This window comes from Lolium perenne, chromosome 2 (genome assembly GCF_019359855.2).
Source record: "Lolium perenne isolate Kyuss_39 chromosome 2, Kyuss_2.0, whole genome shotgun sequence".
Taxonomy (NCBI): domain Eukaryota; kingdom Viridiplantae; phylum Streptophyta; class Magnoliopsida; order Poales; family Poaceae; genus Lolium; species Lolium perenne.
In genome coordinates, this window is record NC_067245.2 from 12,702,601 (window position 1) to 12,715,655 (window position 13,055).

The 13,055-nt window shown below is 44.7% G+C and overlaps 1 protein-coding gene across 1 annotated transcript; it reads right to left on the reverse strand.

The window, feature by feature from the left end:
* Window positions 1–12,074: 12,074 nt before the first annotated feature.
* Window positions 12,075–12,563, reverse strand: LOC139835396 (uncharacterized). Its single transcript, XM_071825241.1, has one exon. The coding sequence runs from the start codon at window positions 12,561–12,563 to the stop codon at window positions 12,075–12,077; it is 489 nt and encodes a 162-aa protein (XP_071681342.1).
* Between the last annotated feature and the right edge of the window lie 492 nt (window positions 12,564–13,055).

Below are 13,055 nucleotides of genomic sequence, written 5' to 3' on the forward strand. Positions count from 1 at the left end.
GCCGTCATCTTCCATAGACCCGGAAGATAACTCAAAGGTGTCGAAGCCCTCCGGCTTGGCCGACTTGACGTGTATTTTGACCAAGAGAACCTTGCTTGGCAATGCGACGAGGCGGAGGCAATGGAAGTCGTCTAGAGCATAGTCGAAGATCTTGCAGGTAAGGTTGGGCGTTTCCGGGGGCGGATCGACCTGGTGGAGGAGCTGGAGCGTGGTGGCATCGAACACCAGCGCAACGCCCTTATCGTCCAGGGCGACCATCTTGCCTTCGAAGTAGGCGAAATCGGTGAAGCTGTAGAACTGTGAATTAGGGTTGGCTATCTTGGTCCAGGCCGCGTCCCCGGGCCTGCAGAAAACCATCCCCGTACGCCCCTGTAGCATGTGATACATCATGATCGCCATGCCCTCGGTGCTTGTTTCTGGAGTACCAGCAGGAGGAACGTGGATGGCAAAGTTGAAGCGGTCCGATAGCTGGAGGTAGGTTTTCAGGAAAATGTAGTACCAGAGGTACTTGATCTTGATCTTGAGCTTGTCCCGCCGATACCAGTCATCTCCGAACGCCTCGTCGTCGGAATCTCCGCACTCGCTGTAATCCTCTGGAGGATAAGGTGGCGCTTCTTGATCTGTGGAGCTCTCATCATCGTCTTCTTGATCAGTGGAGCACTCAGCTCATGGTCGTCGTCATCGGGATCGCCACATGCAGTGTCCAGCCTAGGCGTTTCTTGTTCTTGATCAAGATAATCATCCCCGCACGAAAAGAAAGAATCATCTCCGCGCGAACTGTTCTCGTCAGGTAAAGGCGCTTCTTCATGGTCAGATTCAGGAGCATGCTGGTAACCCAGATTCTTGATATTGGACGTGAAGCTGTTGCGGACGGTGGTTCATGTTGGGCAGCGCGGCGGCGGTGCCCGTGGGCAGGTGCTTGAGATGGCAGGAGGCGTCGCGGACATCGACGACGATCGACCATCCACGCGACAAGGGGAAGACGAGCGCGTACTTGGAACCGGCCCCGTTGTGAGGGGCAGGAAGCAGGAGGCGCGGCGCCTCTGGTCTCTGGGCGATGGGTTCCAGGGGATCGAAGGCGAGCTTCAGCCAGTCGGCGGCCATCGTCGTGGCTCTACTGCTATGCACGTTGACAACCTCTGGAACTTGATAGTACAGGGGAGGCAAGGGCTTGGAATTTATATGTTTCTATCTAGGTAGCTCCAATACACAAACGTCTCGGAGACGGTCGATTGCAGCAGAGTCGAAATACGAAACGATCATAGTAACGATAGGTTCTAATTCAAGACGGTGTTCATGGGGCCACGAACAGAGTCCGTGCCGTACTCGTATCATGCCACTGTATTGCGGTCGCGGATCGCATATTTGTTGGCTTATTTTTGTGGGAAAAGCTCTACTGGTTGAGCATTGACTATGCACTCTGAAGTGGTGATGTAATATCAGAATCCAACCGCAACTGCCAAAACAACATCATTAGGAGACCACTAGGAAACACCGTATAAATTGGCTTCTTTCTTCGTATATGTTGTTAGCAATAATCTTAGGGCGCGGCTGAAACTCAGGCGACAGAGACTTATTTAAATCTCAGTCACTTTTTTTTTCGAAATGGGGGAAATATCGCCCCAGCTTCTGCATCCAAAGGATGCACACGGCTTTTTTTTATTAGATTATTCACAAACCCTTACAAGAGCAATACAAAAGATCAAAACTCGAAGCCACCTCGCTAAACCTACCGAGGGATGAAGGTGGTGACAATTCACCAACTCATATCATTCAAAAATCAAATGCCTTCCCAGGCCGCCCAATAGCAGATGAGAAGCACATCCAGTCAAGCAGACTCTCAGCATACGCCAACGCACACGCCGTAGAAATTGCTACCGCCATCTTCCTCGACTCCATCTTCAAGAGAGATCATCACATTGACCTTGCCAGGCCTGCCATCGATGCCGCCACGGCGCCAGACGACTCCACCATCCTGCGCGTGTCCATCATACTGCATCCGTCTCGAGACACCATCGCACCATGCCATGGAGACTCGACAACGCCGACACAGCAAGAGCACACCGCTCCACCTCAGCACCACCGCCATCCGTTGTCTGCTCCAAAAACGATACCCCCAACAGGGAGAACGGCGTTGCGCGCCGCCATCGTTCGATCCGGGAGACCGAGTCTGGGGTTTCCCCCGGAGCAGCCCAGACGAATGTAGCTGCAGGAACAATGCCTTCAACAAGGATGCGACGAACAGACGCCGCCATCGTCCGCCATAACTGCAGTCAAGACCGGTTTTCACCGGCAGCCACGCCGCCGTCTGGGACTAACGCAGCTGCAGGAACAATGCCTTCAACAAGGATGCGACGAACAGGCGCCGCCATCGTCCGCCATGACTGCAGGCAAGGCCGGTTTTCACCGGCAGCCACGTCTCGCCGTTGGGGACTACATGCCGGATCGCGAGACCCGTCAAAATAGCCACGAAATTGGCCGATCCCCTCCGACGAAAGAGGAGACCGCCACCGCCCAAGCTTCCTCATGATGCAGATGAGACCCAGGAGCACCGCCGACAACCAACAGGGACGCCAGAGATGCAGGTGCACACAGCCCGACCAAGCCCAAATGGGCTCAGATCTGGCCCACGTACCCGCCGCCATGGCCGTTCACCGCTGGAGATCACCGAGGAGTCCTGGCCGCCACCGCCGCCTGCAGCAGTGTCGTAGATGGCCGGAGCGGGCGCCGCCGCTGCGAACCAAGCCGGCGACCGAGGAGATCCGCCGCCGCCACCACGCCAAACGGGCTTTGCCTGGCGGCGCCTCCGGCAGTGGCGGCGGGCGGGGATGAGCACGGGGGGAGGGAGGACGGCCGCCGGGCTGGGGCACCCCGGTGCGGCGCGGTGCGCCGCCGCACGGGTGTGGGATGGGTTAGGTTACGGGGGTGGGATGGGTTAGCAAAACGGCCGTTTGGTTAGAAGTTAAATCTCAGTCACCTAAAGTCAGAAGTTAAATAAAGTACACGTTTAGTCTGCGCAGTCAATTTTTCGTGGCGATGTTCTTATTCGCTCTTGATGGGCCGCCTTGGCCTTTTGAGTATTTTGCTGTTTGAATGGTGCGCACATAGAATTGCATTGCCTATGCCTACAGATAAAGCACTAAAAGGCCATGGAAGTAGCCACAAGAAAAATTAAGCAATTGTGTAAGTAGAAAAATCTCGATTGCAACCTAAGTACAACTGCAAAATGGTCATTTGCAACCCGCATGCAACTGTAAAAGTTTTAATTGCTACCTCAAAAAAAATTAAAAGTTTTAATTGCAACATATTTAGTTGCAACCCATTGCTGGCGCAAAGTTGACGTGGGAGTTAGAGATCTCTGTGGTGTAGCTTTTCTTCAGATCCCCGGCAACGGCGCCAGAAAAAAAGCTTGATACGCGTACAGCACGCGTCCGTTGGGAACCCCAAGAGGAAGGTGTGATGCGTACAGCGGCAAGTTTTCCCTCAGTATGAAACCAAGGTTTAATCGAACCAGTAGGAGCCAAGAAGCACGTTGAAGGTTGATGGCGGCGAGATGTAGTGCGGCGCAACACCAGGGATTCCGGCGCCAACGTGGAATCTGCACAACACAAACCAAGTACTTTGCCCCAACGAATCAGCGAGGTTGTCAATTTCACCGGCTTGCTGTAACAAAGGATTAGATATATAGTGTGGATGATGATTGTTTGCAGAAAACAGTAGAACGAGTATTGCGGTAGATTGTATTTCAGTATAAAGAATTGGACCGGGGTCCACAGTTCACTAGAGGTGTCTCTCCCATAAGATAAACAGCATGTTGGGTGAACAAATTACAGTTGGGCAATTGACAAATAGAGAGGGCATGACCATGCACATACATATTATGATGAGTATAGTGAGATTTAATTGGGCATTACGACAAAGTACATAGACCGCTATCCAGCATGCATCTATGCCTAAAAAGTCCACCTTCAAGTTATCATCCGAACCCCCTCCAGTATTAAGTTGCTAACAACAGACAATTGCATTAAGTATTGCGCGTAATGTAATCAATAACTACATCCTCGGACATAGCTTCAATGTTTTATCCCTAGTGGCAACAGCACATCCATAATCTTAGAGGTTTCTCTCACTCTCCCAGATTCACGGAGACATGAACCCACTATCGAGCATAAATACTCCCTCTTGGAGTTACTAGCATCAACTTGGCCAGAGCATCTACTAATAACGGAGAGCATGTAAGATCATAAACAATACATGGATATAAATTGATAATCAACATAACATGGTATTCTCTATTCATCGGATCCCAACAAACACAACATATAGCATTACAGATAGATGATCTTGATCATGTTCGGCAGCTCACAAGACCCGACAATTAAGCATAATGAGGAGAAGACAACCATCTAGCTACTGCTATGGACCCATAGTCCAGGGGTAGACTACTCACACATCACTCCGGAGGCGACCATGGCGGCGTAGAGTCCTCCGGGAGATGATTCCCCTCTCCGGCAGGGTGCCGGAGGAGATCTCCTGAATCCCCAGAGATGGGATTGGCGGCAGCGGCGTCTCTGGAAGGTTTTCCGTATCGTGGCTCTCGGTACTGGGGGTTTCGCGACGAAGGCTATTTGTAGGCAGAAGGGTAGGTCAGGGGGCGTCACGAGGGGCCCAGGAGACAGGTCGGCGCGGCCAAGGGTGGGGCCGCGCCGCCTGCCCTCCTGGTCACCTCGTGGCCCCACTTCGTTGACTCTTCGGTCTTCTGGAAGCTTCGTGGCAAAATAGGACCCTGGGCGTTGATTTCGTCCAATTCCGAGAATATTACCTTACTAGGATTTCTGAAACAAAAAACAGCAGAAAACAGCAACTGGCACTTCGGCATCTTGTTAATAGGTTAGTTCCAGAAAATGCACGAATATGACATAAAGTGTGCATAAAACATGTAGATATCATCAATAATGTGGCATGGAACATAAGAAATTATCGATACGTCGGAGACGTATCAGCATCCCCAAGCTTAGTTTCTGCTCGTCCCGAGCAGGTAAACGATAAACAAAGATAATTTCTGGAGTGACATGCCATCATAACCTTGATCATACTATTGTAAGCATATGTAGTGAATGCAGCGATCAAAACAATGTAAATGACATGAGTAAACAAATGAATCATATAGCAAAGACTTTTCATGAATAGTACTTCAAGACAAGCATCAATAAGTCTTGCATAAGAGTTAACTCATAAAGCAATAATTCAAAATAGAGGTATTGAAGCAACACAAAGGAAGATAAAGTTTCAGCGGTTGCTTTCAACTTGTAACATGTATATCTCATGGATAGTTGTCAATGTAAAGTAATATAACAAGTGCAATATGCAAGTATGTAAGAATCAATGCACAGTTCACATAAGTGTTTGCTTCTTGAGGTGGAGAGAAATAGGTGAACTGACTCAACATAAAAGTAAAAAAATGGTCCTTCAAAGAGGAAAGCATCGATTGCTATATTTGTGCTAGAGCTTTGATTTTAAAAACAAGAAACAATTTTGTCAACGGTAGTAATAAAGCATATGTGTTATGTAAATTATATCTTACAAGTTGCAAGCCTCATGCATAGTATACTAATAGTGCCCGCACCTTGTCCTAATTAGCTTGGATTACCTGGATTATCATCGCAATACACATGTTTTAACCAAGTGTCACAAAGGGGTACCTCTATGCCGCCTGTACAAAGGTCTAAGGAGAAAGCTCGCATCGGATTTCTCGCTATTGATTATTCTCAACTTAGACATCCATACCGGGACAACATAGACAACAGATAATGGACTCCTCTTTTATGCATAAGCATTCAACAACAATTAATTTTCTCATATGAGATTGAGGATATTTGTCCAAAACTGAAACTTCCACCATGGATCATGGCTTTAGTTAGCGGCCCAATGTTCTTCTCTAACAATATGCAATGCTCTAACTATTTTGGTGGTAAATCTCCCTTACTTCAGACAAGACGAACATGCATAGCAACTCACATGATATTCAACAAAGAGTAGTTGATGGCGTCCCCAGGAACATGGTTATCGCACAACAAGCAACTTAATAAGAGATAAAGTGCATAAGTACATATTCAATACCATAATAGTTTTTAGGCTATTTGTCCCATGAGCTATATATTGTAAAGGTAGAGGATAGAAATTTAAAGGTAGCAGTCAAGCAATTTACTTTGGAATGGCGGAGAAATACCATGTAGTAGGTAGGTATGGTGGACACAAATGGCATAGTGGTTGGCTCAAGTATTTGATGCATGAGAAGTATTCCCTCTCGATACAAGGCTTAGGCTAGCAAGGCTATTTGAAACAAACACAAGGATGAAGCGGTGCAGCAAAACTCACATAAATGACACATTGTAAACATTATAAGACTCTACACTGTCTTCCTTGTTGTTCAAACTCAATACTAGAAATTATCTAGACTTTAGAGAGACCAATTATGCAAACCAAATTTTAGTATGCTCTATGTATTTCTTCATTAATGGGTGCAAAGCATATGATGCAAGAGCTTAAACATGAGCACAACAATTGCCAAGTATCACATTATCCAAGACATTATAGCAATTACTACATGTATCATTTTCCAATTCCAACCATATAACATTTTAACGAAGAAGAAACTTCGCCATGAATATTATGAGTAAAGCCTAAGGACATATTTGTCCATATGCAACAGCGGAGCGTGTCTCTCTCCCACACAAAGAATGCTAGGATCCATTTTATTCAAACAAAACAAAAACAAAAACAAACCGACGCTCCAAGCAAAACACATAACATGTGATGGAATAAAAATATAGTTTCAGGGGAGGAACCTGATAATGTCGTCGATGAAGAAGGGGATGCCTTGGGCATCCCCAAGCTTAGACGCTTGAGTCTTCTTGATATATGCAGGGGTGAACCACCGGGGCATCCCCAAGCTTAGAGCTTTCACTCTCCTTGATCATGTTGTATCATCTCCCTCTCTTGATCCTTGAAAACTTCCTCCACACCAAACTCAAAACAACTCATTAGAGGGTTAGTGCACAATCAAAATATACATGTTCAGAGGTGACATAATCATTCTTAACACTTCTGGACATTGCACAAAGCTACTGAAAGTCAATGGAATCGAAATATCCATCGAACATAACAAAACAGGCAATGCGAAATAAAAGGCAGAATCTGTCAAAACAGAACAGTTCGTAATGACCAATTTTATTGAGGCATCAGACTTGCTCAAATGAAAATGCTCAAATTGAATGAAAGTTGCGTACATATCTGAGGATCACTCACGTAAATTGGCATAATTTTATGAGTTACCTACAGAGAATTAGACCCAGATTCGTGACAGCAAAGAAATCTGTTTCTGCGCAGTAATCCAAATCTAGTATGAACCTTACTATCAACGACTTTACTTGGCACAACAAAACACTAAACTAAGATAAGGAGAGGTTGCTACAGTAGTAAACAACTTCCAAGACTCAAAATAAAAACAAAGTACTGTAGTAAAAACATGGGTTGTCTCCCATAAGCGCTTTTCTTTAACGCCTTTCAGCTAGGCGCAGAAAGTGTATATCAAGTATTATCAAGTGACGAAGTGTCAACATCATAATTTATTCTAATAATAGAATCAAAAGGTAACTTCATTCTCTTTCTAGGGAAGTGTTCCATACCTTTCTTGAGAGGAAATTGATATTTAATATTACCTTCCTTCATATCAATGATAGCACCAACAGTTCGAAGAAAAGGTCTTCCCAATATAATGGGACAAGATGCATTGCATTCAATATCCAAGACAACAAAATCAACGGGGACAAGGTTATTGTTAACGGTAATGCGAATATTATCAACTTTCCCCAAAGGTTTCTTTGTAGAATGATCAGCAAGATTTACATCCAAATAACAATTTTTCAGCGGTGGCAAGTCAAGCATATTATAAATTTTCTTAGGCATAACAGAAATACTTGCACCAAGATCACATAAAGCATTACAATCAAAATCATTGACCTTCATTTTAATGATAGGCTCCCAACCATCCTCGAGCTTCCTAGGAATAGAAGCTTCGCGTTCTAGTTTCTCTTCTATAGCTTTTATGAGAGCATTTGTAATATGTTTCGTGAAAGCCAAATTTATAGCACTAGCATTAGGACTTTTAGCAAGTTTTTGTAAGAACTTTATAACTTCAGAGATGTGGCAATCATCAAAATTCAAACCATTATAATCTAAAGCAATGGGATCATCATCCCCAATGTTGGAAAAAATTTCAGCAGTTTTATCACAAGCAGTTTCAGCAGTTTTAGCAGTTTCAGGCAGTTTTTCGCGCTTTGAATTAGAAGTGAAAACATTGCTAACACCAATTCTTTTATTATTATTAGTAGGAGGTGCAGCAACTTGTGTAGCATTAGCATTACTAGTGGTGGTAATAGTCCAAACTTTAGCTATATTATCTTCTTTTTCATTTTCTTCTCTTTCCCATCTAGCACGCAATTCGGCCATCAATCTTATATTCTCATTAATTCTAACTTGGATGACATTTGCTGTAGTAACAATTTTATTATGATGATTTTCATTAGGCATAACTTTCGATTTCAAAGATCAACATCAGCAACAAGACTATCGACTTTAGAAGCAAGTATATCAATTTTCCCAAGCTTTTCTTCAACAGATTTGTTAAAAGCAGTTTGTGTACTAATAAATTCTTTAAGCATGGCTTCAAGTCCAGGGGGTGAATTCCTATTATTGTTGTAAGAATTCCCATAAGAATTACCATAGCCGTTGCCATTATTATAAGGATATGGCCTATAGTTGTTACTAGAATCGTTCCGGTAAGCATTGTTGTTGAAATTATTATTTTTAATGAAGTTTACATCAACATGTTCTTCTTGAGCAACCAATGAAGCTAACGGAACATTATTAGGATCAACATTAGTCCTATCATTCACAAGCATAGACATAATAGCATCAATCTTATCACTCAAGGAAGAGGTTTCTTCGACAGAATTTACCTTCTTACCTTGTGGAGCTCTTTCCGTGTGCCATTCAGAGTAGTTGATCATCATATTATCAAGAAGATTTGTCGCCTCGCCAAGAGTGATGGACATAAAGGTACCTCTAGCAGCTGAATCCAATAGGTTCCGCGAAGAAAAATTCAGTCCTGCATAAAAGGTTTGGATGATCATCCAAGTAGTCAGTCCATGGGTTGGGCAATTTTTAACCAAAGATTTCATTCTTTCCTATGCTTGTGCAACATGCTCAGTATCCAATTGTTTAAAATTCATTATGCTACTCCTCAAAGATATAATTTTAGCAGGGGGATAATATCTACCAATAAAAGCATCCTTGCATTTAGTCCATGAATCAATACTATTCTTAGGCAGAGATAGCAACCAATCTTTAGCTCTTCCTCTTAATGAGAAAGGGAACAATTTTAATTTTATAATGTCACCATCTACATCCTTATACTTTTGCATTTCACATAATTCAACAAAATTATTGAGATGGGCAGCAGCATCATCAGAACTAACACCAGAAAATTGCTCTCGCATAACAAGATTTAGTAAAGCAGGTTTAATTTCAAAGAATTCTGCTGTAGTAGCAGGTGGAGCAATAGGTGTGCATAAGAAATCATTATTATTTGTGGTTGTGAAGTCACACAACTTAGTATTTTCAGGAGTACCCATTTTAGCAATAGTAAATAAAGCAAACTAGATAAAGTAAATGCAAGTAACTAATTTTTTTGTGTTTTTGATATAGCAAACAAGATAGCAAATAAAGTAAAACTAGCAACTAATTTTTTTGTATTTTGATTTAGTGCAGCAAACAAAGTAGTAAATAAAACTAAGGCAAGACAAAAACAAAGTAAAGAGATTGGGATGTGGAGACTCCCCTTGCAGCGTGTCTTGATCTCCCCGGCAACGGCGCCAGAAAAAGAGCTGCTGGCGCAAAGTTGACGTGGGAGTTAGAGATCAATGTGGTGTACCTTTTCTTCAGATCCCCGGCAACGGCGCCAGAAAAAGAGCTTGATACGCGTACAGCACGCGTCCGTTGGGAACCCCAAGAGAAAGGTGTGATGCGTACAGCGGCAAGTTTTCCCTCAGTATGAAACCAATGTTTAATCGAACCAGTAGGAGCCAAGAAGCACGTTGAAGGTTGATGGCAGCGAGATGTAGTGCGGCGCAACACCAGGGATTCCGGCGCCAACGTGGAACCTGCACAACACAAACCAAGTACTTTGCCCCAACGAAACAGCGAGGTTATCAATCTCACCGGCTTGCTGTAACAAAGGATTAGATGTATAGTGTGGATGATGATTGTTTGCAGAAAACAGTAGAACGAGTATTGCGGTAGATTGTATTTCAGTATAAAGAATTGGACCGGGGTCCACAGTTCACTAGAGGTGTCTCTCTCATAAGATAAACAGCATGTTGGGTGAACAAATTACAGTTGGGCAATTGACAAATAGAGAGGGCATGACCATGCACATACATATTATGATGAGTATAGTGAGATTTAATTGGGCATTACGACAAAGTACATAGACCGCTATCCAGCATGCATCTATGCCTAAAAAGTCCACCTTCAGGTTATCATCCGAACCCCCTCCAGTATTAAGTTGCTAACAACAGACAATTGCATTAAGTATTGCGCGTAATGTAATCAATAACTACATCCTCGGACATAGCTTCAATGTTTTATCCCTAGTGGCAACAGCACATCCATAATCTTAGAGGTTTCTCTCACTCCCCCAGATTCACGGAGACATGAACCCACTATCGAGCATAAATACTCCCTCTTGGAGTTACTAGCATCAACTTGGCCAGAGCATCTACTAATAACGGAGAGCATGTAAGATCATAAACAACACATGGATATAAATTGATAATCAACATAACATGGTATTCTCTATTCATCGGATCCCAACAAACACAACATATAGCATTACAGATAGATGATCTTGATCATGTTCGGCAGCTCACAAGACCCGACAATTAAGCATAATGAGGAGAAGACAACCATCTAGCTACTGCTATGGACCCATAGTCCAGGGGTAGACTACTCACACATCACTCCGGAGGCGACCATGGCGGCGTAGAGTCCTCCGGGAGATGATTCCCCTCTCCGGCAGGGTGCCGGAGGAGATCTCCTGAATCCCCCGAGATGGGATTGGCGGCAGCGGCGTCTCTGGAAGGTTTTCCGTATCGTGGCTCTCGGTACTGGGGGTTTCGCGACGAAGGCTATTTGTAGGCGGAAGGGTAGGTCAGGGGGCGTCACGAGGGGCCCATGAGACAGGTCGGCGCGGCCAAGGGTGGGGCCGCGCCGCCTGCCCTCCTGGCCACCTCGTGGCCCCACTTCGTTGACTCTTCGGTCTTCTGGAAGCTTCGTGGCAAAATAGGACCCTGGGCGTTGATTTCGTCCAATTCCGAGAATATTTCCTTACTAGGATTTCTGAAACCAAAAACAGCAGAAAACAGCAACTGGCACTTCGGCATCTTGTTAATAGGTTAGTTCCAGAAAATGCACGAATATGACATAAAGTATGCATAAAACATGTAGATAACATCAATAATGTGGCATGGAATATAAGAAATTATCGATACGTCGGAGACGTATCACCCATATGCGACCAAAAAAATTCCCGGTTGCAACCAACATGCAACTAAGAAAATTTAGTTGTAACCCACGTGTAACTGAAAAAAACTCAATTGCAACCCACGTGCACATAAATAATCTCAATAACAACCCACGTGGAGCTGGAAACATCTCGAGTTTAAGAAATGTGTAACTGGAAAAATCTAATTTATACTCCATGTGCAACCAGAAAAATTCAATTGCAACCCACATGAAACTGTGAGAATCTAACTTGTAATCCACATGCAACTGAGAAAATCTCAGTTGCAACCCAAGATCGACTGATTTTTTTTTTGGAGCAACTGAGGAGCACTGCCTTTTCATTAAGCAAGAGGGAAAAGCGAACCAAACTGTACATAGAAGGGCATATTTAGATTACGGTGGGAATATGCCCTAGAAAACCACCCTAGAAACCGACCAAAAAGAGAAAACTAGTCCGGCTCGGCCGGGATAGCCGGCCTGAAGCTGTTGATGGCACGGTCCCGCTGAAGAAAGTCTTCCCTCGTGATATTAGCCACCTCCAGATAGGTGAGGCGACGCACAGTGAAGATGCGCCTGTTTCGTTCCTTCCAAGCATTCCAAAGAATGTAGAGGAAACAACCGTTGATGCGTTTCTGTTCCTTATTAGTCTTTCCGATGATCATAGCGTCCCACCACTCCGAGATCGAGTGGTATTCATGGCTAATGTCAGTGCTGTCATCATTGTCCCAGGACTTCATCTGATTCCAAATGGCCATGGTGAAGGGGCAGTCCTTGCAAAGATGTTCGGTTGTCTCAGGAGCACGGACGCATAGAGGGCAAAGAGGGTCATGGGGCCATCCCCTAACGACGAGCATATCCGCAGTGAGAAGCTTTCCGTGAAGAGCAAGCCAGCCAAAAAGTTTGCATTTCGGCTCGGCGTGGGCCTCCCAGATTTTCATGGTGGTGAATCTGGCATGTCCACCGAAGAACTGAGCATTCTAAGCAGAGCTGGCTGTGTAAGTCCCGTCGGTAGTGAGAGTCCAGGAGATGGAGTCCGTTTGCTCAGGGACGAGGGTGACGGTGTGGATGATGTCCCAAAGCTCCAAATATTGTGCCAGCTGGGTAGGTGTGCTAATGGTGGTGACGGAGCGGATCCAATTGTAGTCGCTTAGCTCTTTGGCAACCGTGCGGTTTTTCAGGGAGGCAGTCTTGAAGAGGTCAGGCGCCCAAATAGATAGGGGCCCCCGCCCACACCAGTTGTCAGTTGTGACAAATGTGTAACTAGAAAATGTCAGTTGTAACACATATGCAACTTGAAAAATCTCATTTGCAACCACTGTGCAACTAGAGAAATCTCAGTTGCACCCGATGTGTAACTCGCTAAGCTTGTACAGATCACGGTATAATCCAGTGCCTAAGGATATTTTTCTTAGTTGCAACCCATGTGTCGC